General features: G+C 39.0%; 1 protein-coding gene across 1 annotated transcript; it reads left to right on the forward strand.

Moving 5' to 3' along the window:
- CPOX (coproporphyrinogen oxidase) lies at positions 741 to 14,167 on the forward strand. Its single transcript, NM_001243844.1, is given in 7 exon segments — positions 741 to 1,345; positions 3,645 to 3,788; positions 4,192 to 4,302; positions 4,922 to 5,063; positions 7,279 to 7,497; positions 10,946 to 11,050; positions 12,814 to 14,167. Coding segments are annotated over 7 exon segments (1,326 nt in total). The 5' UTR covers positions 741 to 828; the 3' UTR covers positions 12,902 to 14,167.

Below are 26,114 nucleotides of genomic sequence, written 5' to 3' on the forward strand. Positions count from 1 at the left end.
ACTGCAGGATGATAAATATTTTAAAGTTTCTTATTCCTCGATCACCCAAATACAACAGGTCATGAGTTTTATGCTGGTTTAGAAAAACACTTTTGCTTTTCCTATTGCTAGAACAATCAATTGTACACTGTAGGAGCAAGGCCTGGGAAGATTTTAATGATAGAAATGTGCTATGGTGTTGATCGCAGAAAATCTTTTCCTAGGATTTTCTTAGGACCATTTTCATTAGCTTTTCTGACTCCTTTGAAAAACTAGCCCATAGGTTAGGAGTTTCCCAGGCTCCGCCCCCACCAATCCTACCAATTTTAGAAGATTTAGAGGACTGGATCCGGGACCTTCTATACATAAAAAGAACCAGAATTTGCAATGCTGTTTAAAAGTTGTAAGTCAGGGCAGGAGTCTCTGGGCATATTTCTGCCCAGGTTAGTCCTCAGTCCGTCCAGCCCTACTTTGCCTTCTCCCTGTGGCTGGCTGAACCACAGACCAGAGGTTGTACGTGACAAGAAGGCTTCTTTTATCTCTTCCAGCGCTTCCACGGCCCTCTCCTACCACCGCCACCCGGTTCTCTTCCCGTGGGACCCGCCCTTCTGGCGGCGGTGGATTCTTTTATCTCCCGGGTGCGCCCCTGCAGGCGGCGATAGGAGACAGAACTACAGCTCCCGGCATCCCCCGCCTCCCGCCTGCCGCTGGCAAGCCGACCCGGTAGTAGCTCTTCTCCCGCAAAAGTTCCTTCACCCGGCGCTGCTCGCTCTTTAGGACCCCAGGGAGCACAAGGGCCGCTCTCTGGGAGGCGGGCACTGTCCGGGGTGACAGCGCGGGAGCGGGGCTATGCACTTGGGCGGGCTGAGCGCGGGCCCCTGCTGGCGTGCGGCGCGTGCCGGCTGCGGAGAGCTAAGCGCTTGGTCCCGGCGCTATGCTGTGGGACGCCTCTGCCGGCCGCCTGGCACCACTTGCCCCCAGCAGAGCCGCGGGCTGGGGCACGGCCCCACGACGGGAGGCAGCCCCCGGCTGAGGACCGGGGTGGCGGCGGGGCTAGCGGGGCTGGCAGGGCTGGCCGCTGCCGCCTTCGGGCAGGTGGAGCGTGCGGAGATGGTGCGCAAGAGCTCGGGGACGCCGAGCACCTTGCCCGGGAAACCGGAGGAAGACGACGACGAACTAGCCCGCCGCTGCAGCTGCTTCATGGCCCCGCCTGTGACTGACCTGAGCGAGCTGCGGACTAGGCCGGAGGACATGAAAACCAAGATGGAGCTGTTGATACTGGAGACCCAGGCCCAGGTGTGCCAGGCGTTGGCACAGGTGGATGGGGGTGCCCGCTTCTCTGTGGATCGGTGGGAGAGGAAAGAAGGTGAGGAGGTCGGCCCCTAGAGGGAGGTGGAGATAGGGAAAAGAGGTCAGGCTGGTAGTAAATGACTCAGAATAGGGGATGGAAGTAAGGAAAGGGTACCTGTAACAGCCTTTGCTGGGTTAAAAGGGACACAGTTAAAAAGACTGACACTGACAGGGTCATCAGCCCTCAGCTTGGATTTGTGGACCTAGATCGGCTGTCACTCTAGTACTGGACATTTTTTAAATCTTCTCAATTTTATAATGGCATTTTCCGTAGAAATCAGTAGGTCGCTTTTAGCCAACAAACTTGGATGTCCTAGGTTGTAATTGAGCATAGATTTTTTTTCACATTTCATCTGCTTCTCTGGGTGCGTTTACCCTATCTCCTTTGGAGCTGGGAAAAAAAAAAAAAAAGCTAGCTCCTCTTTACTAAGTGTAAGCCGGTCTCTGGTCTCCTCCAGCTGAGGGAGTTACTGTGTCCTTATGTCCTTTCCCCAGGTTGTGCAAGAAGTATTTGATTCAGCTTGTCAGTAGTTCTGCCAGATGCGCCATCAGATTGCCTGCCAGGAAAATCTTTACCTCCACTGGCAAAATACTTCAGTATTAAAACCAAGTTTTTACAGAGTCCTATATTCATGACCATGTTATTGCCTATGCAGTGGAACCCTACATCTTGGTCATAAATTTAAAGTATTTCTGATTCTTCTTACCTGGGAATACTAACAACAACTTCTCATTAGCTGATTTTGGGCTGTGATATGCCACATTTATTTTATTATTTTATTTTTTTTTGCTTTTTAGGGCTGCACCTGTGGCATATGGAGGTTCCCAGGCTAGAGGTTGAATCGGAGCTGCCACTGCTGGTTTACACCTCAGCTGCAGCAATGTGGAATCTGACCCGAGTCTTCAACCTACCCCACAGCTCATGGCAATGCCGGATCCTTAACCCACTGAGCAAGGCCAGAGATTGAACCCGCATCTTCATGGATACTAGTTGGGTTTGTTAATGCTGAGCCACAATGGGAACTCCCCAAACATTTATTTTAAATGAAATTAAATCTGGTTTTCCATTTTGTAATATTTTTAAGACTGTTGAACCAATTCACAACTGTAAATACTAGACTAGCTGTGTGACCTTCAGCAGTTACTTTTTTTGTGCCTGTTTCCTCATCTATGAAATGAGATTATGAATAATGCATAAATGTATTCTAGGAATAAAATAAGATGAATATATGTGAAGTACTGAAAATTGTTTGACACTTAGAATGCATTGAGACAATAGTTTGGGCCACTTGCTAGCTGTGTGTTTTTGGAGGTGTTTTGCTTTTTGGTGCCTGTTTTCTCATTTGAAATATACAGGTGTTGTACTGGATCATCTTATGTCCCATCCAGCTCTAAAAATTCTTAGAAATAAAATAAGCCAGACATGAAGTTTCATGAAACAACTGCTCTTGTGCTAACTCTAATGTCTTAAAAAACAAACAATCATCTAAAGTGCAGATACTTAAATGTTAATGTGTGTCTCACTCAGTTTAAGCTTCTGAACCCCTTAAGCATTCAAATATTTACTGTTTTTTAATTACCTGTAAACAAAATTAAAAGGCAAAGGAGCACACTGAGAAAAAAAAAAAAACATTTGAAACAATATGGTGCTCCTAAATTTGGTAAAAACAAAACTCCCTTCAGATATACTCATTCCTGTTTTTATTTTATTTATTTATTTATTTGACTTTTTTTTAGGGCCTCACACATGGCATATGGAGGTTCCCAGGCAAGGGGTTTAATCGGAGCTGTTGCCACCGACCTACGCCAGAGCCACAGCAACGCCAGATCCGAACAGTATCTGTGACCTACACCACAGCTCATGGCAACGCCGGATCCTTAACCCACTGAGCAAGGCCAGGGATTGAACTGAAACCTCATGGTTCCTAGTTGGATTCGTTAGCTACTAAGCCATGACGGGAACTCCTCATTCCTGTTTTTAATCTTAACTTTTTCTCTTATCCAGTCAATGCCATTCTGGACAGTGTTATTTGAAGGTAAACTTTTCCAGTGATTGATTTTAGATGATGACATAAGGGTGTAGACAAAATGGTGGAGTAGGGTGTTAAAATATTCACCTGCTGTCAGTAGCAACTGTCAGAGCTAAGCTGGTTATCTAATTTTATTGTACTTAAAAATTATAAATATACTGGTATTGTGGAAGATTTGGAAAATAGAGGGGGGAAATAACTCCTAATCCCACCTTCATGTAACAGTTGTTTTTAATTTTTCATGTACCCTTACATTCTCTCCTCATTTTACATTGCTATAAACAGGAGGTGGTGGCATCAGCTGTGTACTTCAAGACGGGCATGTTTTTGAAAAGGCTGGGGTGAGCATTTCTGTCGTTCATGGAAATCTTTCTGAGGAAGCAGCAAAACAAATGAGAAGCAGAGGAAAAATGCTGAAGACAAAAGATGGTAAATCAGACAATCTCACAGCCTTTAATAGCCCTGCAAAACTCTTCTCCCCATAAGTTTTATTGATAAAATAAATATTGCTTCTGTAAAATTACATTTGGGTGCCTATGCCAGATGAACATGTTCACAATTACTTTTAAGAATTATATTTTGAGACAAATTAAAAAGTAGGCTTGCAATTCCCTAGTAGTCTAGTAGGTTAAAGATTTGGCATTGTCACTCTTGTGGCCCAGGATTCGGTCCCTGCTGTTGCATGGATTCGGCCCCTGGCCCTGGAACTTCTGCATGCCACAAAAAACAAAACAAACAACAGTCTTTGAAATTTGATTCAGAAACCATATTGGAGTTAATTTGTGTCAAGTCAGGTGATGGAGTGCAGCTCACTATGTGTTTTACTTTCCAGGTAAACTACCATTTTCTGCTATGGGTGTGAGCTCTGTTATCCACCCCAAGAATCCTCATGCTCCTACTATCCATTTCAACTACAGATACTTTGAAATCGAAGAAGCCGATGGTAAGGGTCTCTGGAGCCGTAGAAAGTATTCTTAAGCAAAATATGTATTTTAAAACAGATTGGGGGCCTAACATCCAAATCACAACAAATACAGTCTGAACCACGTTTTTCAGAAGGCATGTGAAGTCTTATTCCTTGGCAGGTGCAATAGATTATGCATTAGATGTGAAAAGTGAAAGTGGTATTGGCCGGAGTCTGATGTCCCCATATTTCCTCCAACATACAAGGAATGATTGGATGAACCCAAACTTAAAGTGTACATGGGGTTCTTTGAAAATACAAATTCATGACATCCAAAGGAAAGCCTCATGTGCAAGGTTAAGCTGACACTGAGAACTTGCTTTTGGAAAATATCTTCCAAATGTGTTGCTTTGCCAGTCACCAGTGCATTATCAGTGGGCTTAAGATGATCATGGTTGGTTATGTTGGTCTAGGTCCACCCTGAGTTTTCCATTGGCTGGGCCAGCTGTTACCCTGACAGAGCCCCTGGGCAGTGGATGCCACTCCTGTTGGTGTCTCTGCAGGTGATGGCATTTAAAACAGTGTATTTAACTTTTCCTTTTGAATAATGTGCTGCATCTCAAAGTTTACATCAGAATCACATGTCTTGATTTGGTAGGTAACAAGCAGTGGTGGTTTGGTGGTGGATGTGACCTTACCCCAACATACTTGAACCAAGAGGATGCAGTCCATTTTCATAGGACTCTAAAGGAGGCTTGTGACCAGCATGGTCCAGATCTCTACCCCAAATATAAAAAATGGTAAGTAAAGGTATTGAACTTGACCTCTAAAGTGTTTTCCATTCCTTCTGTAGGTCCTAAAGGCACTACCATGTATCTTTTTCAACTTAGGAAGGTTGAACTATTCTTTGCCCACCAGAAGTGAGATAGATATCAGTCTTAAGTAGTTTTAATAAGTCACTTTCTTAGGAATATTTGAATATCTATGATAAAAATTGGATAGCAGCGTCTTTTTTGATCACAGATGATGAACTTGAAGGTGATGTATGTCTGAGAATCAGAGACTTTTAATACTAGAGGGGATATTAAATTCTCATCCCACATGAGGATTATCATCTTGATTGTTGCCATGAGAATGTTTTAGGGCATAGGAAGGGATGGAGAACAATTAGGAGAGATGAAAATACACTGGGGATTTTGGACAAGGAGAAAAGTAGGATGGCAAACTTTGTGAAAGTTTCTTATGAAAGAAACTCTAATGATTAAGAAAATAGTTGTGAGGAGACCAAGATATTTGGTAGATGTGAAATGAAGTCTGTACAGAGGTTGTAGTAAGAATAAAGTATTCAACACTGCTTGGAGCTACTTGGCATTCTAGAAAAAAGAGAAACAGAAATGGTTTGGGTTTTTTGTTTGTTTTGGCTTTGCTTCTAGAGCAAATATTTTTGGAATCTTGATGTCATTTATGAAGAATAGAGAGTTTAGCTTTTAAATCCTCCAAAAAGATAAGACAGTAAGTAATCTCCTTTTGATTTGATATTATCCCTGAAAACTGCACAGCCATGGACATAGAGATGTAAGAAGGGTTGTTTTCCTCTTACAAATGAGTTCCTTTCAGGAGGAGGATTTGTGGGGTAGACTTTCTCTTTTTTTTTTTGTTTCCTTTTATTGCTGTTACTGAAGGACTTTATCTAAATAATATTAATAAAATATTTAGGATGCAGGATAGCTAAAAAGTGTTTAGTTTGAATATTTAGTAAATCTCATAATTTCATAATCTCATGAAGGGATTAAATAATATAAGTTAGTTAAAGCTGGCTTTACAGCCTTGCTCACGACATAATTTAACTCTGTCAATAAAATGTATCTGTGAAGAAAAGCCATGAAGTCATAATCAATGTGAATAAAGTGAATTATACCAGTACATTGGTTCTAGGGATTTGTATCTGCTCCCCCACCCCGCCCCCCATTTAAAAAAAAACTTTAAGCTATTAATGCCTTTTTTTTTTTTTTTTTTTTTTTTTGCTTTTTTAGGGCTGAACCTAGGGCATATGGAAGTACCCGGGCTAGAGGTTGAATCGGAACTGTAGCTGCCGGTCTACACAGCACCTCACAGCAACGCCAGATCCCCTCACTGAGTGAGGCCAGGGATTGAACCCAAGACCTCATGGATACTAGTCAGGTTCTTCACCCACTGAGCCTCAACAGGAACTCCAAGGCTATTTTTAACACAGCAGTTTCAGTAACTTTTAGCTTTTGTTTGTACAATTTTTCTATTTACAGACCCTCATTTATAGAGATCATGAAAAGAACTATTTCCACAATGTAAACTGTTCTACAAAGTTAACAATTAGAAAGTGACTTAGGAAATCTGCTCTATTGGGCACAGACAGGGGGAGACTCAAGCACAGGTTGATAGTGTGCTGGCTCGCAAGGGCAACCTTTAATGTTCTGAAGACTCTTATTCTCTGAACATTTCCTTCCACCAGCCCTTCTCTGAGTCATGCATGCTACTGAGCCATCAAATCTATTGCTGCAAGAGACTTTAGGGATAATTTACTGTGAACCTTCCTTTGGTGAATAAGAACTGATTCAGCCAGCTTAGGGGTTGGCACCCAGTCATGGGCCTGGTTTTGGTCATTGTGGTAGAGGATTCCTGCCTCTTGCAAAAGCAGCAGTGCTTCTGAGGGCAACAGCATCATTAAGAAATACAGTATTTGTAGTGGGCTCTGTTTTTCTTTTCAGTAAAGATCTTAGAGTGCTACTTCTTTAGATAGACATGTTAAATTGCTTACTTGCTTTGCAGATAAAAGTATGAACATTTTCTGTGGTTGATGATAGTTGCAGGAAATCTGTCTAAAGCCCTAATTACATTTTCAGAGTTGGACAAAAAGTAAGGGCGCTATGCTGGCATTGGTTAAGGATAGTGCTCTAAGCTAAAACGCTCACATTGATTTTCATGTCTTTTTTTTTCTTCTGCTTTTGGTCTCTGCTTTGGCCTTGCTCTGTTTTCCAGGTGTGATGATTACTTTTTTATAGCCCACCGTGGGGAGCGGAGAGGCATTGGTGGTATCTTTTTTGATGACCTTGACTCTCCATCCAAGGAGGAGGTATTCCGATTTGTGCAGAGCTGTACCCAGGCCATCATTCCTTCTTATATTCCCCTTGTGAAAAAGCACTGTAATGACTCCTTCACCCCCCAGGAGAAGTTGTGGCAGCAGCTCCGGAGAGGACGGTGAGTTACTAATGGAGAATGAACTGTCTCATTGCATAATTCAGGAAGTACAGAGAATGTGGAGCAGCCATAATAATAATGGTTATAATATAATAATAGAGGTGCTGTGTTGTCTTAGACAGATACTTTGTCAGAGTTGTTTTAATACCCTAATTTCTTTTCATAGCTAGATGAATGTTAAATGAATTAAAAACATTGTGTAAAATAGTATTATAAAAAGAGCAAAGTTTGTCTATACCGTAGTTAATTATATTAAGCATGTACTAAGTACTTGCTGAATGTAATTCAGCTGATTTCTTGTAGTTTGTCTTCTAAAAATACCTTCTGGCCTTTAGGCCGAGATAGGGTTATCATGTCATGTTTTTGCTGCTTTGTAAATTTGGAGTCACACCTTTTTTCATTTATCTTTAGGTTTTCATGGGAGTTGTTATAATGAAAATAATTTTAGAAATTGTTTACACTTAATATTTACTAACTATGGAATTATTAATATGTGCTGGCCAATGTGTTAGGCAGTTTGCAATGAATGCTCATCACAAACCTGTGAGATTGGTGTAATTATCATCATCTTACAGATGAATGAACTTGGTTTCAGCAAAGTCAGTCCCTTGCCTGAGTTTACAGAGCTGGTAAATAAATAGAAGATCCCAGATGTGGAACCAGGTCATGACTTCAGAACTTACAGATTCCCTTAGACATGAAGGAAGTTAAGTAGTTCATGTGTCTGACCATGGTGCTTACCTTAGCCACCTTGCTGTGTGCACAGCCCTTGGTGAGCTCGGTTGGGTGACCAGGGTGAGATCATTTTCAGCTAGGGTGTGATTGTGAATCAGCTCTGGTTACTTACTCTTCCAGCTCACATCAGTTGCTCATTTTCATTTTTTTTTTCAGCCTTGAAAATAATTTTTATTTTATTTTTTTATTTTTTTAAGCTTTTTATTAATTTATTTATTTTTTCCCACTGTACAGCAAGGGGATCAAGTTATCCTTACGTGTATACATTTTTCCCCCCACCCTTTGTTCTGTTGCAACATGAGTATCTAGACATAGTTCTCAATGCTACTCAGGAGGATCTCCTTGTAAATCTCATTTTCATTTTAATTGCATGTGCCCTACTAGTAGGTCCATGGCTATACAATGGATTTCTCATTTATGTTAATTCTGTCTCAGGCATATGAAGCTAATGCTCTAAAAAGGTCAACTTAGATGATGTTCCAAATCTAAAGATAAATGTTTGCTGTTTATCTTTTCTTAGAACTGCCTGTGCTTGATTGCTCCCTGTTTATAAACTTGGGAAAAATGAGAATCAAGTTTCCGTTAGAATTTTCTTAACGCATTTGTTTTAGGACTTTTTTTTTTCCATCCCTTGATTTCGCAAATACACCTTTAGAACTCCTTTCCTTTCACTTGACATTTATCATGTGCCTCCTATGACTTGGCCCTATGCTGGGGAAAGAAGCTCACAGCTGAGTGGGGAAGACTGTCCTAAGAGGATAATTTACAACTCTGTGGAAAGTGCAGTGTTCTATGTTTTGTATAAGTTTTGCAAAGCCACATTATAATTTTGCATAAGGTTTCATATGCAAAGCCGGCCGGTTATATGAATACTAATGAGGTAAAGCCTTTAAAACGCCTTAGACAGGGGGTAATGTTTTGTTTTGTTTTTATTATTAATTAACAGCATATTTTGAAAGTTCCATTTGTGTGTATCAATGCATGTTCATGAGTTTTGAATTAGGCAGAAGTGTGGGGTGTTAGGTTAATTTTCTGTGGTGCGGTGGGCGACTGTACTTTCAAAGGGAGGTTTCTTCTGCCACTTTTATCTTTGGGCCTTAACACGGCAGTCAGCTCTGGGGCCTGAGATAACCCCAGCTCTTTGCTGTGGTTATCGGCCGTCTTCACTTTCTTACACGGCACTCATAACCTAATATCTGTATTACTCTTCCCCACTTCCTCCTGCCCTAACACGACTTTCCCCTGCAGTGGTCAGGCTGCTTCCATTTTGACTTTACAGCCTCTTCCTTGGCAATCTCAGTCTCCTGTCCTCAGTTACTACTCTTCTCTCCCCAGACCTTGAACCTCTAGTCTTCTTTTTCCTAGGAGGACAGAAACTAAAGATCTTTAACTTGTTTGGTTGCATTTTGGGAAAGTAAAACAGGACACAACTTAGATATCAGTTAAATTGAAGGGAATGGTTAAGGTTCATAGTTTACAGGTGCTCAGGGGGATAGATATATGGAAAGGATCAGGAAGATCAGATCTAAGCAAAACCTGGTGGGAGTCAAAGGCTAACGGAAAGAGAGGAGCATTGTTCGCTCAAAACAGGAAAGCAGCACAGGGATCTTGCAGAAGCTCACCTTTGAGCTCCTTACAGGGGGCTTTGAAAAATACATCAGTACAAATAGAGAATCAGAGCCATCTTTTTTTTTTTCTTTCTGTCTTTTTAGGGCCTCACCTGTGGCATATGGAGGTTCCCAGGCTAGGAGTCTAATCAGAGCTGTTGCTACCAGCCTACACCACAGCTACAGCAATGCCAGATCCGAGCCGTGTCTTTGACCTACACCACAGCTCACAGCAATGCTGGATCCTTAACCCCCTGAGCAAGGCCAGGGATCGAACCCGAAACCTCATGATTTCTAGTCAGATTTGTTTCTGCTGTTCCACGACAGGAACTCCTGAGAAGAGACCCTTTTGCAAAGGATCTCATGTTGTTAAAGGCAATGGCAGGTGTTTAAGCTAGACAGAGTTTAAATATGACTCTGGCAATTGATGCAAAGCTAACATCCTTAACTAGGTTTTAGTTGATATTAAAGATATTTTTCTAAGAAAATAAAACTGAGCACTGCAACTCAATCACTGCTACCTTTTATTATGACATTTGCTATTGATCTGCAGGAAGACTGAATTATATGATTGCTTATTAATGCTGTTAACTATTTTAAGAGAAGGAAATATCTAGACCGTATTGGTAATTATTAATAGATTTCTATTATCTGTACTTGGCTTTTCATTCCAAGAGTTTTACACTGTCCTAGTACATGTGAGTTATTAGCAGTGAAATGAAGTCTCTGGTTCTGAAGCATCTCAGACTGTAGGGGAGGGCCAGAAAGAGCTTTTCTGTCCTTTTCTTAAGTGTTTTTGTGTCTTCAGGTTCTAAGCTTTGTGTTCATTCAGTTTATTTATTGGAAAACATAACCTTGTTGTTTCGTAACTGCTCTATGTAGAGGCCGAATCTATATCCTATTGTCTGTTGGATATAATGCCCTTTTATTTATTCCTGTCCAGATGGAGAAAACTCAGCTGACTAGAGTGTCCCTGTGCCAACTCCAGCTGATTGGGGGTGGGTGGTGGGAAGATGCTCCCTGCCCCTTTAAGTATTTGTTATGGACTAAGCTTGGAAAGAGTTTACTCAGCCAGCCCTTAATGTTATTTGATGTCTTTATGTCAGGTATGTAGAATTTAACCTGCTGTATGATCGAGGTACAAAGTTTGGCCTCTTCACTCCAGGATCCAGAATTGAAAGCATCTTGATGTCTTTACCTTTAACTGCCCGGTAAGACAAACTCATCCTAATAATTATTCCTCACCCCACCCCCAGTCCTCTAAACCCCCACAAACGTGAACATTGACACTACAAATTTCTCATTAATTTTGACTTTGCTGCCTTTATAAGAAAATAATAGGCACACAGTTAAGGAAAATCAAATTGGTTTTTTTAAGTGGTGGCAGGATAAATGATAGGGTTTATGTGTCAGAGCAAGGAAGGGGTAGAGGGAGTGAGAAGGGTAGGGTGTATGGTGGTGTCTAGGGTGTCAGATTGACCTTCCCTATTTGGTAATTTTCTCGGAAGAGCTATGGGTGAGGCAGATTTATACGAACATCTCAGTTTTTTATAAACTTAATTTTATTCAAAATGATTGCACGTGTGGGGAAATGTCTTGTTCTCTGAAGCATTAAGCTTATGTGAAAGTATGAGGGATCAATTCAGATTCTTGGCTTTCTCTTTGCACGCACTTTGCGTGCTGCTTTGGTGAGCTTCTGTAAAGGTTAATGGAATCTCTGGGGAGTTTGAAAGTGTATTTATGTCGGTGCTATTAGGTTAATAAAGACCTACAGTTGGCTTTTTTTGGCTATGAGAAAGTGAGAATGGTGTGCGTCCAGAGTAAAATAGAAAAGATCAGAAAAAAGCATATTACTGTCGGTTTTAGAAGAGCTAGAGTCTTCTTTTCTCCATGCATTTGTGTCCAAATAAGAACTGACTACTGGCTGGACTGAAGGTCTCTCTGCCTTGCTGCATTCTGCTGTCCAGATCAAGCCTTGGGAGATCAATACCCAACATGTTTAGAATAGCATTGGCTCTGCCCTCGTTTAACTAGTATTCTTGGAATCTCATGTCCTGGGAAGCTCAGGCACATAACTGTTAGATGTTCCCACTGCCCTAGAGGCAAAATGTGATTAAAAAGTAGAAATGAGTTTTTAAGGCCTCAGGTAGTCTACCTGATCACAGCTGGCCTCTAATTGTAATGCGCATTCCAAGCTTCAGATGTGGGTGGGTTAAAAGTCAGTCTCTTGCTGAATTGAATAACATTAACACAACAGGTCATTCTTAACTTCTTAAAGTCTGCACCAGGGATCTGCAAACTTAAAGCGTCTGGACAAATCTAGGTCCACTTGTGATGTGTTTATGCATAGCCCTTGAGCTAAGAATGGAATTTACATTTTTAAAGGATTATTAAAAACAAAAAAGAACTATATAAAAGGACTATTCAATATGTATGTGGCCCCCAAAGCCCAAAATATTTAGTATGTGGCTCTTTACAGGAAAAGTTTGCCAACCCCCAGTCTAAACCATCATTTGCCAGATTTCATCCTACATCTTGACCATTTTGACCATACTTGTATGTTTGTATGTAATCTGAGGCATTAATTAAATTTTATATATTTATACTGATAGTATTTATTATCTTATTTTTCCAAGACAATTAAAGACAAACCAGTATTGTTGTCACAAATAGAAAGTAACACATTCAAATAAGTACATGAGTTATTAAGCTAAAAAAAGTTTGCCATGGAAGTTCTATACTTCATAAAACCCTGGTTTATAGTGAAAGTATATTTTAGCTCTGGAATATGAATGTTAGCCGAAGTATGCCCAGGAATTATTAAGAAACTTGATTTCATTAGCAGCAAATATTTTTTAAAAGATTTTTTTTTTTTTTACTCCTCTAGAATTTTTCGTTTATTTTAGATAAAGAGGTACGCGTGCTATTTTTTTAAATGCTGTTACATATTTGTTTTTCTTTTGGATCTGCATAGATGGGAGTACATGCATTCACCCTCAGAGAACTCCAAAGAAGCTGAAATTCTGGAAGTTCTGCGCCATCCGAGGGACTGGGTGCATTGATGCAGGCAGAGCAGCCTTCCTGGGGTTTGGGGACACACAGTGTGTACCCCCACTCCACTGACCGGCATCACCACCACCACTGTGTGGCACGTAGTAGTTTCCTGTGTCTTAGAGCGCCGGTCTTCTCCACCCTGGAGTCTGCCTCTTTGACAGGTGGTGAAATGTAATTTAAGCATCACAAGGTTCTCTTGGTTGCTGTTGGTGATGGGTTGGTGAGATGACAGCTGTCAGAATCAATTGGTTGATATAAAAAACTCATACCTTTGGAATCATTTTATATGACTAGTTTACAAACAATGACATAGAGTGTACAAGAATTGGTCAAGGGGATCTAAATACTACAGTTTGTATAGGAAACGTCTTATGTTATTTTTGTTTCATATATGTTTTAAAGGTTTAGTTTCTGCCACATAAATCTGTTGTGGAATAAATTTTATTTTCCTTAATTCAGTGAGACTTACTAGTAATTTTAGAATGCAACTGGAAATGAAGGTAAAAACTTCACTTTGTCATTACTGAAGTTTTCTTCAGTCATTGATCATAATTTTTATACCTTTCTCTAGAGATCGTAATATTATAAAATATTCATCTTTATAATGATAGGTATTTAGAAACACTTGAAATGTTCTTAATCTCTGTGTTACAATGGAATGATTACCTGTAGTTGTTAACTCTAAAGTGACATCACCGTTATTTAAACAAGAGACATTAAGTTGTAATGTTTAGGAACTACAATTTGTTGATATTGGGGTTCTCTGTACCTTTGAATGTGAAAGCTTATAACCTTGGATTCTGATTTGTAAAGATTTCTGTTCCAGACATTTCTATATGGAGGTGTAGACTAAGAACAATCCTGGGGATGTGAATTTAGAAATGCTTCTCGTTAGGGAAATGAGAAATGTTTACTTCTTTAATTAAAGCAGACATGAGTATGAAAAGCACATAGGCATTTTACAAATATATTTCTTTGGAGATGGACTAATTGAAATTGTCCTTTTTAATAGAGATTCTATAACTCTTATTTTTGCTCTCGAGAAAATCACAACAAAGTTCTTAATAAGACTTCTTTGTTCATGTAGTAATATGAATGTATTTTATTCATACTATAATGAAGTTTGTAAGGAATAGAAAATCTTCCTACCTGTTATTAAGCATTATTTTGGAATATGTTGAATATATGATTGTATGGGATTCTAGGGCTAGAAAATGTATGAATTCTTCAGCTGTCTTACGAGATGCACTCATAAATTTTATTATGAAATATCACTAAGAAATGTTTGTGTTTTTCATTTTTTTTCCAGGATAATTGATATAGGGACGATAAATATTTCTTAGTACTAAAGCCATGGTCCCTCCTCATTCTTAGGTATTTTACCCAAGAAAAATAGAAGTTTTGTACTTGAATTTTCATAGCTTTATTCTCAATAGTCAAAATTTAGAAACACCAAAAATGCCCATCATCAGGTGAACAGATAAACAAATTATAATATATCCAGAGGTTAAAATACTCCTCAGCAATGAAAAGATAAATGCAACAATGTGACTGAATATCATAAACTCATTATGCCAAGTGAAAGAAGCACTCACTTATGGTTATATTACATGCATGAAAACGCAAGCAAGTCCAAACTCATAATGAGAGAAAACTGGGGTGATTGCTAGGGGCTGGGGAATTGCTTGTGAAAGGGAAGAAAAGAATATTTTGAGGCGACCGAAGTGTTCTATGTATTGATTGTTGCAGTGATTACCAGATGGTATACATTTATCGGAAGTCATTGAGCTTGATACTTAAAATCATGGAATTTTATTATGTGTATGATTTATATTTCAACAAAGCTGATTAAATGAAAAAAAAAAAACCTCATAGTATTAAGCATATAGGAACAAATGTTCAAATCAACTTCAGTTTGCCTTTTACAGTAAAAAGTCCCTGTCATAGAGATCCTGCCAGCCTTTTTAGTTGTGTCTAGGGCTGTTAGGGTCTGGGCATTGGGCTAAGAAAAATTTCAGAAATTTTCTGTGCCTATCAGTTTTTCATACTCTTCAGTAATCATGTATGTTTCTTATAGATGATACTATGGGGGAAAAAAACCAGAATTTTATCACTATTTGAAAATCATTGTACTATTCAAAATTAATTTCTGTTTCAAATTTGTATTGATGTCTAAGTCTGTTGGAGGTCCAGGGTACACTTCTAAATGCCTTGAACATCCAACTGCTGCTGTCTGCACATGTATGTTGGTCATCAGGGATGGGAATTTGGAGGGAGGAATATAAATGCTTTAGAGCAAATTTCTAACCACTACTTTATGTCCATCACTATACTCTGCTTACCCACCTATTCAACTGAGTAATGAGATAAAAACTTATGGATGTTAAAGAGCATCAGATGAGACTGCCAAATAATCTCTTTTTTTATGATTTATCCTTCCACAAGTTGTTTGCTGTTACAATTCATCAAGGCTGGAATCATCTGCAGGTGTTTTACTCATGCTTCTGTGCCTCAGCTAGGACAACTTGAAGGCCAGGCTCAGCTTGGACTAGCCCTAGTGCCTATAGGTGGCTTAGAACAGACGTTTTGATCTAGTTGCAGTGGGTATGCAGTGTCACTTCCTTCACATTCCATTGCTTACAAATGAGTCACTAAGACCAGCTCCCAATTCAATGCGGAGGGAATTAGGCCCCATTCTCAATGGAAGGAGTGTCAAGGATTAGTGGTCATCTTCAAAACCACCTCATAGCCTTTCACACCTAAACCACAAAATAAACTCAGCATTCCCTCCTTAATTGTCCTGATTGAATCCCCTTGAGTCTACCTTTGAAATGTTTCATATTTCCTGCCTCTGTCCTCTGCCACTCGGGTCCCACATTCCCTCTCACCTGAATGTCTGCAATACCCTACCTGCCTGTGCTCACTCTGACTTCCTTTCTTGCCCTTCAGAATTGCTTTACTGAATCCCATTATTACTGACCTCCTCAAATCTTCTAAGCATCCTCTCCTCTATAGAAAAGTTTCTAAACTCAACCTGACATTGAGAGCAATCCTCCATACGACCCCAGACCTCTCTTTTCAGCCTTATCTTCTACATTCCTTCCCTGCACTTCAGCCTCAAATTGAATGTCACCACTCTGCATTTTTCAGGACATTCCCTAAGTCTCTTCCATCTCACCTCTGCTCAGGCTGATGCTCTCTCTGCTTGAAATCTCTTCGTTCCCTTTAGTACATTGTACCTTTAGTATTACTATCATCACAGTCTTTATTCATATAGTCATTCAGTGTACACTGCACTTATTTCAGAATATTTAAGGAAGGTGTTTCCTTATTTATAAAGTCTGCTACCTTATGAATGACCTGTTAACTTTTGTCTTCCAATATTGTTTTGCAATAATATAGTATCGAGCTTAATATTGTTTGCCTTTCTATAGAATTGTGTCATTCCTAGTCTGTGATGACAAGTTCCCAGTATACATTTTTGAAGAAACCATTTAGAAATTGTTTTCAAGGATGTTTGTATTATTCCTGCCACAAGTATTATGTGTTTAAATACCCACATTTAAAGAAAGTTGATCTTTCTTTCCAAAGAAACACTCATGTAAATTCCAATTTCATAATAAATCTAAATTAATGCTTTTAAGTTAGTGAAGCTTGGGCACTTACAATATGGCTTGACTACATACCTTTGCATTATAACCTGAAACTGAGTCATAGGTCGTACAGTGTGAAACCTCACAGACTTGTTTCTACAGGTGGTTTTATGCCAAATACATACCAGCATATACCAGCAGAGCAAGGTAATTAAACTGCATTCCCATCCTTCCAATCAGTATAGTTAATTTTGATTTTAGAAATTAAACTCATCAGTATGTTAAGGTATCCTTCACCTATTAATTCCTGTTCACATTTCAAAACATGTTTGACCATAAAACTTGGCATAATATAGTCCACCATAGTTTCAATGAGTTGACACAAATTCAGGCACTTAGGTAAGCAAACTGGCTTTGTGGTCATTCAGAGTTGCAACATCGACTCTGTCATGGAAGTGTGTGTTTGTGAGATGGTTTGGAAGGTATCAAACTAAAGTTCACAATTAAGTTGTACTAGTTGAATGCCTCTTATTTAGCAGCAAGTGAATAATGCATTTTTTCTTTTCTTTTTCTTTTTTTGCTTTTTAGGGCCAACTCACGGCATATGGAAGTTCCCAGACTAGGGTTCGAAATTGGAGCTATAGGTGCCGACCCACACCACAGCCACAGCAACGTGGGATCTGAGCCGAGTTTGCGACCCACACCACAGTTCATGGCAATGCAAGGTCCCTGACCCACTGAGTAAGACCAGGGGTCAAACCTGCATCGTCATGGATATTAGATTCTTTTTCGCTGTGCCATAACGGAAACTCCAAATAGTGCATTTTTAAGTAAAAGTCTTCATAGTGATTTATCTATGCTTAGGTCCAGTCAAAGTTGTTTCCACTTTATGATTTGATGAGCTGCCCAAGGCTTTTAGAATAATCCATGCCTACTGCTTGGCATCCTTCTAACTTTGAGTATAATCTGCAAAATTTCAACCCAGTTAATCAATTTCTTGTAGTTCAGGTTGTAGTTTAATTATTAAAAATAACTAATTAGGCATATATCTTCAAAGAACATTTTAAATCCTATCAATTTTGTCAACTGAAAAATGCACAACCTTAAAGTTGAGAATTATGTTTTATTCAGTGACCTTACTAAGCACAAGATGTCAGCCATTCAGAAAGCTCTAAGGAACAGAACCAAAGAGATAAGGGAGGAGCAAGGGTATATAGGAGTTTTTGCTGAAAAAACCCAAAAAGCATATATATATATATATATATATATATATATATATAGTCAAACAGCAAAAGGTTACTGGTAATCACAAAAAATTCCCAGATAAAATCTCAATGTAATGATTTTGGTGCCTTTCTACATAGGGGAAGATATAAGAGTCTGGGCTCCTTGAAATTACTCCTTTGACATACATCTTTATCTAAGGCCAGAATCCTGTTTTTCTCCACCCTAAATTCCTCTTAGGGTGCACCACGGGGCGGGGGGGCAGTGGCTGATAGCTATATGGCCAAACATCCTTTGTTTACTGAAATCTGAAATGGCATGGGCATTGTCCACAACATTAATACAAATTAACTTATTACTGCTGAAAGTAATTTTAATTCTTTAATGTGTACTTGCTCTTACATGCTCTTCAACGAGAAATTGGTGCTTACAAATAAATGTGAATATCTCTATGAAAGAACAAGCACCCCCTCTTCATCTTTACCTCTCTCCATTTTAGTAATGTGAGGGAGAGACAGTATCGCTCTTGTAATAGGAAAAATGGTCTGCTCAGCTCTAGATAGCTGTCCTGTTTTGCTCTTTCAGAATTCCTTACTCACAGAATCCATGAGCACAATAGAATGGTTGCTATTTTACATCACTGTTTTTTTTTTTTTCTTTTTAGTGCTGCACTTGCAGCATATGGAAGTTCCCAGGCTAAGGGTCAAATCAGAGCTACAGCTGCCAGCCTACACTGCAGTCACAGCAGTCCTGGATCCGAGCCGCATCTGCCACCTACACCACAGTTCATGGCAACACCAGATCCTTAACCCATTGAACAATGCCAGGGCTTGAACCTGCATCCTCATGGATACTAGTTGGGTTCGTAACCTGCTGAACCACAACAGGAACACCCTGTGTCACTAAATTTGAGGTGGCTTGTTAAGCAGCAATGGGAACTGAAACAGGTTGGATGCCATTAAAAAAAAAACAAAAAAACAAGGAGAGTGAATTTGATGAGCTTGACATGCCTGCAAGGCCTCTGTAACAGTATCTGCAGGTGTGAGTCCAAATTTCAGGAGAGAGAAGTTTAGTCTAGAAACATATTTACCAGTTGTCTGTGTGATGGTGATAATTGAAAAAATTAGGTGAGCCATCCAAGGAAGTACATGCTGTGTAATTAAGAAAGAGTCAAAGTGAACTGGAAGCAGAATAACGAGCAGGGAAAGAGGTGTCAGGAAAGAATCCTGAGAGCAGCCTGTTGAGAAAATGGAGTGGGGAAGAAGGAAATCAAAAGGGACAAGCTGGGTGATCATAATATGTGTTAAAAAAAAAACTATGTTTCTACATATGTTAAAATAATACATGCTCCAATTAACATGCTTAGGAAATCAGGAATTAAGCTCATATTTTTATAAATCATATTCTGTAAATTACCAAATCATATTCTGTAAATTACCAAGGTCTATTTTATTAAAATTTAGGTAATAAAATTATTTCCATTGACATGTCAGTGTCGTTTCTCATTGTGTTTGAGTATGAAGTTCCCTAAAGAACCAGTAGGTGGAGCCCGTTTGCTCAAGAAAATCGAGTCCTGAGTGTTGTGTTTTTGTTTGCAGGAGGGTGAGGAAAAGTCCGTAGAGAAGTGAAGAAGTAGGAGGAAGAGGAGAGAAAGGGGAGAGGGAGATGGGGTGATGAGAGAGAGACAGAGAACAGGACAGCAAAAGAGGAGAGGGAGACAGGCAAGGAGAGGCGGTGAGAGAATGGAGATCTTTTCTTCACTAAACTCTGGTATTGGAGAGGTTATCTAAAGGCGTTATTACATATTCAATCAAGCACAGTTCATTTGACTGTGACGTTTCTCTCTTGTCAAATGGCTCCACTATGTTTCATTTCCCTCTTTAGTACAGAGAGATTCTGAAGTGGGCATGTCTATAATCGCAATAATTTTGAATGTGTGAAGCTGAGTCCTCATCCTGAATTCCTAGGGAATTTGAGTGAGTTTCCTGAAATCATGAGAAAAACCCTGTGTGCATTTTTCTTAGAGTCCATAATATTAATTTGACTCTCAAAAAGTTGCATGATACAGAAAAGGCTGGGGTCTACTCCTCTAAATTGAGGGATGTCTATACCTTAGGGGATGCATGTGAAAATTAAGTGAGGAAAGGTAAGAAAACATTTTTATCCTTTCAAAAGTTCTATTTTTTGTGTGTAATTTAATTATTTGTCCATCATAAATCAGTATATTAATGCATATATTGAATTCACAAATAAGATAAGGATATTTGGAGGAGTATAAAATTACGCATCAAACATGTCAAAACTTGCATATACAAAGTGTACATTTTTATACTTTTAAGAACTAAAAATAAAGTTGGAGAAATCAGAAGGCAGAATATCTTGATAAATCAAAGAAAGGAAATGATAACAATAAAGTATGTCTTCTGACCCCTGGCTGGAGTAATGGGAGGAAATGGAAATATGCTAATTTCTCATAAATTTTAGAGGAAACTAAGGGATACTGTCTAATAAAATGGAGAACCAAGATGAAGATGTAGTAACGGAGATGTTCATTGGAATAAAAATATGAACCAGAATTATCCACAAAACTCACAAACATAATATGGACTGAGAAAAGCAACCTGTGGACTAATACATGCAGTATGATTCCACTTGTAGAAAAGTTCAAAAGATGCAAAGCTAGGCCATAGATTGCTTAGGTCTATAGATTATTCAATAAAACTCTATTGAAAGTTAAGGACCAATACAAGTTCCAGTGAGTAAGGAGGACTTAGGCAAAGCTTCCACAGTGTTGCAAAGCTAGCAGTGTCCTATTTCTTAATCTGGATCCTGGTACACAAGAGGCCATTTCAATAGTTCAGTGTATCAAGAGGATATTTCTTAATATCCTCATATTTTCTAAATATTAATAAATAGTAAATGTTTAATTATACCCTTTAAGTTAGGGCAGAAAAACTCTTTTGCTTTGATACCAACACGTACCTATTTATGTGGATTTTCCTTTTGGCATTCTGATTTGTGTATCTTTAAAAATCAATATTTAAATCAGTATTTAAATGAGTGCCTATGCTCTGTGGAAATTTTTGGAAAATAGCAATATCAAAAAGGAAATAATCAGAAATTTCCACTGTGGCTCAGCAGTAACAAGCCAAATTAGTGTCCGTGAGGACTGGGTTCCATCCCTGGCCTTGCTTAGTGGGTTAAGGACCTGGCATTGTTATGGCTGTGGTGTAGGCTGGCAGCTACAGATCCAATTCAACCCCTAGCCTGAGAACCTCCATATACCACAGGTGTGGCCTTGGAAAAAAAAAAAAGAAAGAATCATCACATTTATACTATCTTTCAGGAATAACCATAACCATCACCATCACCATAACTACTCAACATTTTGGTATATTTTTTTTTCTAGCTACTTTGTGTAAATTTGAATTTGTTCAATCATACTGTGTATACACTGTGGTAGCCTGATTCCCCCCCACCCCTTAACTTTATAGCTTCAGCACTGCCCCCTGTTATTTAAAACCTTCAAAGCCAGAGACCAGGCTGGCACTGCAAACAGGGTTTTCTTGAGCTCCTGACACAATTATCTTGGTGCTACACAATTGTCCACCCTTTTCCTTCAAGGGAATTTGGCCTCCAACTGGACAGGAGATTCAAGGCCTCTTTTTTTAGAAAATGATTTTATAGAATAATTCTAAACAAAAACAAAAAATAAAAGCTTTACCACTGGGAGGGAGCTTTGGCATTCTCACCACACACAGAGCTGTTTCCTTACCTCTCCTCACTGTCCCCTACACCTAGCGCTTTTCATTCAATTTTTAGTGCCTCTTTAAGGGCATAGATCATCAGCTATTTGAGGGAAATCTCCAAATACATGAGAGAAAGAAAGAGAAAGAATTAGAGACAGTGGACAAATGGATCTCTAGTTAATATCCTAAGACAGAAAAGAGACTTTAATAATGTATTTAGTAAAGAGAATTTAGTAATGTAGAGGTAAACAAGATAGATCTAAAAGATTAAAAAATGCTTACTTTTGGAGAGCAGGACTGGAGGTAGAGACCCATGAGACAGAATTGCTGTTTTTCGTTAATAGGTTTTACTATGATTTGATTTTTTTAACTGCTGGCATTTCTTAGGTTAATACAAAAATTAAAAAGTAAAGGCTGTGAATTTTTTTAAGATCTCAGAACTTGTTTTCATGATGCATACTTTTCCATCAGATGGGTGTTTGTTATCAAAGAGAAGTTTCCATTCTGTTACATTGATTTTTTTTTTATCATGAGTTGCCATTACCTTATCAGTGTTTTAAAGACCTCTTCCTGTTTTTAACCTCATGTTAAGATTCATTAGATGCATGTTACCTTCGAACTAGTCTGAGATCAGATGTGCTCAGAGAGAATAATTTCTTAACAGATTCTAAAAATTCTTCAAGATTCATGGAACTTCTGATATGGTACTAAAGTATCTTTTCAAATTTATGCTAATAAGTAAGATTATTGTTCATGAAATAAACTCTACAGTCACAGATTTCATACACTTCAAGGTATACAGGGAAGGTATTTCAAAGGTGTGTGCTAGACAGGATCCCAGATGTGTGACCTTTTTAAAGTTTCTGCTTGGGAGATTAGAAGTTATATTGAAAACAATGACCATCTAAAAATTTGACCACTGTTTCTGGGGTTATGTTTTCTAAACATAGCAGCCGTATGACTCAACCACAAAAACATCTCCTGAGTTATAGAGGAACTTGAGCAGGGTTGTTTTTGTCAAGAAAGAAACTTAAAAAAATAAACATTCTCGTTTTTATAGGTCTACTTCATTTTCTTCAAATTATATTTTAATGAGAACTTGAACAGCTTGCTACCAATGGCTGAAAAACCTTGACATGGTTTCCCTGGCAATCACTAGAATATGAAATGGAAATGAAAGTAAAGTTACCCGAGAAAAGAACAAAACCTCACAACTTCTCACTGCTCCCCCTTGGTCTCCTCCAAATTAGAGCAAGTTCAGAAGAAGGAATGAACCAGACTGGGGCTTGGAAAAAATGTCTGGCCTACTGCCAGGACTGACAGTCACATCATATATGTGGTGCCACCACAGCACCATTATCTCATTGTTGGCTTGGTACAAGATACAGCACAGGAGTTTGAGGAAATCAGATTGAAGGACAATTTCTGTTTAGGAAAAATGAGTTACTAGATGAAGAATGCTTCCTGCTGAAGTCTGTGGGCTTCCTCTCAACGTTGTCACGTGGTTTGCTTTCACCCTGGCCAGGTTCTGGTGTGGCCAAGTGGGTGGAGCCCTCTCATTCCTACTCTCCTTTTTTGGTGAGACATTTTGTGTTCATTGTTGTTTGTTCCTCATGACTTTTTAGTGCCTTGCTATAATCGTAAAGTCAGAAATGCCCTAAACTCCTCTCATTGACATAGCATGAAATTTTACCTGCATTTTTATTAATTTAGAAAAATGTTTTAGAGTTAGAAGCATATGAAGCACATAGATTTTTTTTTTTTCCTTTCTTTAAGGCCACACCCGTGGCATATATAAGTTCCTAGGCAAGGGATCTAATTGGAGCCGCAGCTGCTGTCCCATGCCATAGCCACAGCAATGCCAGATCCAAGCTGTGTCTGTGACCCACACCAGAGCTCACAGCAACACTGGATCCTCAACCTACTGAACAGAGCCAGGGATTGAACCTGTGTCCCCATGGCTACTAGTTGAGTTTGTTACTGCTGAGCCATGGTGGGAACTCCACAGAAGCATATATATTTTGAAAAGTGTATGTCCAAAGACAATATAGCATCATATTTTACGACTTACATGTCACTCCCTTGAATCCTTTAATTTTCTCCCACTATAAAATATTTTTAATTATATAATTTTCATAAAAATTTAGATAGGCAAACTAACAACTCATTTCCCTCTTTTGTAAACAGTCTTTTTTTTTTTTTTTTTTTTAAGTGTAGAGTTGTTGGTTCTCGCTTACATCTTTGTGGTTTGATGTCTTATCCTCTGGGTTGATTTCAATACTTTCTGTTCTATTACTAAAATACTTTTCTTTGCATACACACTTGCCCTTTTCTATATCTTTTTCATTTTCATAGGTGTAGATAATTCACATATTCCTTCCTTATAAGTAGAAGTTGAAATCTAGCCTTAAATAATTTCTGCAAACAGAAAGGATATATTCATTTATTTATACTTCTAAATTAAGGTGATTTATAATAACACATAAAATATAATAGGATGTACTCAATTAAAATATGAAAAGTTGGCAAGGGGAAACTAATGCTGAAAAATTAAGAAGCCAAGGAGTTCCTGCCATGGCTCAGCAGTAAAGAATCTGACTGGTATCCATGAGGATGCAAGTTCAATCCCTGGACTTGCTCTATGGGTTAAGGATCTGGCATTGCAGTGAGCTGTGGTGTAGGTCACAGATGCAGTTTGGATCTGGCGTTGCTGTGGCTATGGTATAGGGCAGTGGCTATGGCTTTGATTTGACCCCTAACCTGGGAACCTCCACATGCAGCAGGTGCAACCCTAAAAAAAAAAAAAAAAAAAAAAAAAAAAGCTAAGAGTATCAGTACCAAAATACTCACCAAATAGAGTCATAGCTTTGCTTAGTGCTCTATTCTTGTTTTTATTTAAATTTTTTTTAAATTAAAAAAAAAACAATAAAGCTGCTATTTGTTGTCTTATAAAGGCTGTCCTTTAGTCTGTGATTAAGGCACCAGCAGAACTGCTTCCTCTTCTCTTTCTTTCTCTTTCTTTCTTTCTTTCTTTCTTTCTTTCTCTCTCTCTTTCTTTCTCTCTTTCTATTAAAATGTAGTTGATTTAAAATGTTATGCCGATTTCTGCTGTACAGCAAAGTGACCCAGTCATAGATATTCAGAGATATACATTCTTTTTCTCATACTATCTTCCATCTTGTCTATCCCAGGAGATTAGATTTAGTTCCCTGTGTTAAACAGTAGAACTATCCTTGATTTTTGTTTACCAGCTTTAAGTCCCTTTCTTGTTGCCTGAGGGCTACAGCCCACCTGTATTAGTCAGGGTTCTCTAGAGAAACTAAACCTATAGAAAATACATTTCTCTTTATCTCTATATCAAGAGATTTATTTTAATGAATTGGCTTAATAGTTTCACATGTCTGACCCTAAGCAGTTCAATTTCTAAGGCCATAGGCCTGCAGACCTATGGAAGAGCCAATGCTGCAATTCAAGTCCAAATGAAGTTCATCTGCTGGCAGAATTTCTCCTTGTTCAGAAAGTTCAGTCTTTTGTTCTAATCAGGACTTTAGCTGATTAGAAGAGGCCCAACCACATTATGGAGAGCCATCTGCTTTACCCAAAGTCCATTCATTTAAATGTTAGTCTTATTGAAAAAACCCTTGAGGAAACATCCAGAATAATGACTGACTACATATCTGGGCACCATGGCCCAGCGAAGTTGACATATAAAATTAACCATCACACAACAGAAGCTTGCTCCTTGCGTTTGCCAGGTACTTGCCCCCATCAGCTACTTGCCCCCCTCCCTTTTGTTGTACATTTCTCCGTACATTTTCCCTAACCCCTGAATGTTCTCTTAATCCTTTTTTCTCACCCCTCACACTAAAGAGACTCATAATTCCAAAGGGGAGATCAGGCCACGAGTTCATATTTCCAGGATTGGGTGAAGCTCCTCTCCTTTCTAGTGGCCAAGTGCTGGTGAATAGGCTCCTAGGTTATCTGGAGCTTCCTGATAACTTCTCCTCTAACAGCACAGCCCCCACCAGCTCTTTGTAAAAAATCCTCACATAATTGCAGGCCTATCATGAGCCACTACTTCTGCTAAAGTGTTTTACAGTTGAGGAAGTAGCTTTTCTGACATAGGCCATATATTTTTTGGAGCCAATGAAGGCCTGGGAGCTTCAACAATTTACCTTAATCCCTAAGAAAGATAAGCAATAGGACAGTTCATGGGAAAGTCTCCCAGAACACAGTAGTGTAGTGTATATTTTCTGCTAGAAGAGAGTCTTCCTTTACTTCTTGCTCTCCTGAAGAATAGTCAGGGATTGTGGGAATTAATTGCTGTCCCTGGCAGGTTTCTAGAGCTTGTGAGGAAAATTAACTCTCTAGCTTTCTTTCAACAAAGAAAACAAAAATGAAAAATGAAGTAAAATAAGACAAATAAATGGCAACACAAAAACACTTACAGGCCGAGACTCAAACATAAATCTGTATTGTCTCCCCTCACCTTCTTTAACCAGCCACCAGAAGACCCTTAAATGCATAACAATCATTTCTGAAACATTTGCTAATATTCCCATGCCATCCTAGCCCAGATCTCAGACCAGTCACTGCTGTGTGATCTAGGGAAGGTCACACAGACTCCACTCTTAAGTTACCACATCTGTAAAATA

Source organism: Sus scrofa, chromosome 13 (assembly GCF_000003025.6).
Source record: "Sus scrofa isolate TJ Tabasco breed Duroc chromosome 13, Sscrofa11.1, whole genome shotgun sequence".
Classification (NCBI taxonomy): domain Eukaryota; kingdom Metazoa; phylum Chordata; class Mammalia; order Artiodactyla; family Suidae; genus Sus; species Sus scrofa.